The 2679-nt window shown below is 31.7% G+C and overlaps 1 protein-coding gene across 1 annotated transcript in view; it reads right to left on the bottom strand.

Moving 5' to 3' along the window:
* SLCO1B3 (solute carrier organic anion transporter family member 1B3) overlaps window positions 1-1923 on the bottom strand; it is a 58805-nt gene extending 56882 nt beyond the window's left edge. The window contains exon 1 of the mRNA XM_077771165.1: window positions 1837-1923. Coding sequence (XP_077627291.1) covers window positions 1837-1923 — 87 coding nt within the window. The remainder of the gene's footprint in view (window positions 1-1836) is intronic.
* Between the last annotated feature and the right edge of the window lie 756 nt (window positions 1924-2679).

Here is a 2679-nt window from a genome sequence, read left to right as displayed (position 1 = left end):
CTAAAAATTGAGGGACAGGGATAAGAAAGAATCAAATTATACTGTTGTTATTTTAAAAGGCCTATTATCTATTTCCACTTTTATGCAGTTTTGAGTTTGTATATACATGTCGATAACAACATGTGTAAACATGTGTGCCCATGCATGTAAATAAGTGTAAGAATCCTATGGTTTCTTGATACTGGATTATTTCATATGAAAGTGAATATTTGAATATACAGAATGAGGAAGATGTTTGAATAGCCTACTTATAAATCCCTACCTACCAGAACGTCTTAAGGGGACTAATATTATGGAAAGCTACAGTTACTTTAGCAATGTGAAAGAGAATTGTGAGCATGGGATTTGGAATCAGACTGCCTGGTTCAGACCTTCGCTCCACTACTTACCAGCTTGGGGACTGAAAAGGATTCATTTGCCCTCTCTGTATCTAAGTTTTTTCATCTGTAAAAGAGAGATAATAGCATCTGGACGATGCAGTCGTGGTAAGGAATAAATCTATTGAAAGAAATATAACACTAGAACAGTCTCTGGCATATAACATGTGCTCAATGTTAGCTTCTATTGTTAATTTATTACTCTCTGATCCTGATTATTAGACTGCAATTAGCATACATTATATACACTAACTTGTTAACTTCCAGCTCCTCTCCAGATATGCTGCAAGGGACCATTCGGGCAATTTTAATTATTTCAGCCAGATTGTTGTCACTTTACTATGCATATGCAAATGAAATTACCGTAACCCTCAATGTTAAAAAGAAGCAGAAACAACCCAGCACACCATTTTACCCTTAGACTTACATGCACCACTACCTTTTACCTATTGACTGCTATTCAAATATTTCATCAGAACAGACTTTATCAGTAATATCTGAAAACAAACAAACATGTTCTCTGGACAAAGTTAAAAGGGACCTTACATAACATTATTCCAACTGAGTCGGATTTCTGTATAGTCCTTATTCAGCAATTACGACTACAGATTTGAGTAAAAAAACAAAAACAAAAAAAACAAAGCATTCAAATATTGGTAAAACAATTAATTTTTTAAAATTTCTTCAAAACTTTTCTACAGGGGTTTAAAGGCTTTGACGTGGGTTTATGGTTTTTGATTACAAGCTGGATGAGTACAGGCAAACTTCTCAATTTTCCTGAATTTTGGTTTCTTCAACACTGTGCTCAGGGAGTACTTTATTCTATGAAATTCTATAAAAATCCCAATACAGTCTACCATTTGATTTTAAGACAAAATAAAAACACAAGATTATTATTTTTCCTAACTTGCATACAAAAAAATTAAATGGCTGTCCTTAGTAACTAGGTGTTTGGTTCATGTCTTTTGAATATTACGATAGAGTCTTTTCCACCAGACTCTATTATTTAAATTATTAGAATGAAAAATGCCTTTTTCTAAAAGAAAAAAAATTAACAGGTCAAGACCACAAAGAGAGTCACAAGACTAAATAATCTGCTGTTTATATGTCAATTCTAAGAATATATTTATATATTATTCATTATACAATGACTTATTTTAATGACATTTATAAATATCTTTTGGTACATTGAGAACCAAAGAGAAGATTTCTAAATCAAAAGATTTCTAAATTTTTAACATTAACAAACTCTTACCCATTGGAAATATTACCAAGAAATTCCCTTTTTCAGATTTAAAGACTCATTTAAATCAAGATATAAAGCATTCTATTAATATTTTAGTGTATGCTTTAGTTAAAAACGCTAATTTGAAATACAATATTGTTTTTAAAATTGGCTATGTTTTTTTTAAATCCCCCCTTCACTTATTTTAATTCAGAAACATGAAACTTTTTCTACCTTGAATCCATTGCAGCATCTAGTTTCCCTTTTCTTTGAAGGTGTTGCCTCTGCTGTCTTTTTCAAATGTTGATTTGTGTCCATCATTGAGTGTTTTCAATTGTGGTTGATCCTTGGTTTGAAATGACCACCTGTTTAAGGAGAAAAAGGATAACTTATTTCACTGACAATATATAATTCAGGAATACGCTGCAAAGTCGACATCAATCAATTGATGAAACCACTAATACTCTTTCAGGGTCTTCAAAGTCCAGAGCACTACGCAAATGCTAGAAACAAAAGGAGGAGAAACACATGAAAACACAGAGTCCTAACTTTTGGGAATTATAATTTGGGAAGATAAATTTCTGAAAATAATTTGAAACAATAAATGAATAGTCTATATCATATACTAGATGAGATAAAAAATTTAAAGTACAGAAATACAAATTTAAATGTTTCACATATCTACATTATAAAATTTAGGAAGGCAAATATATGTTTAATTCATCTTTATAGTTTTACAAAGCACCAAACAGTGCCTTGTACATAGTAGACAGTCAAAATGCGTAGAAAAATAACGTAAAGAACTGTGAATAGAGTGGCCTAGGAAAGTTTCATGAAGAGATACCTTGGGAACCAGGTATGAAATGCAGGCTAAGTTTGGATTTGTTAAAGAGTCTCAGAAAGACTGGCAATGCCTGACCTTACCACCATCACAATCCTACTTTAGTTTTGTTCATTTATTTTTGAACAGAAAATGTATGCAGTTGAATATATTTAAACACATGTATTTGAAAGTACAAAATAACAAAAAGACATACATTAAAGAATCTTTCTGTAGCCCCTGTCCACCCAACATCC

The sequence above is a fragment of the Crocuta crocuta genome, unplaced genomic scaffold (genome assembly GCF_008692635.1).
Source record: "Crocuta crocuta isolate KB4526 unplaced genomic scaffold, BGI_CrCroc_1.0 scaffold276, whole genome shotgun sequence".
NCBI classification, from domain to species: domain Eukaryota; kingdom Metazoa; phylum Chordata; class Mammalia; order Carnivora; family Hyaenidae; genus Crocuta; species Crocuta crocuta.
This window is presented reverse-complemented; position numbering and strand designations above follow the sequence as displayed.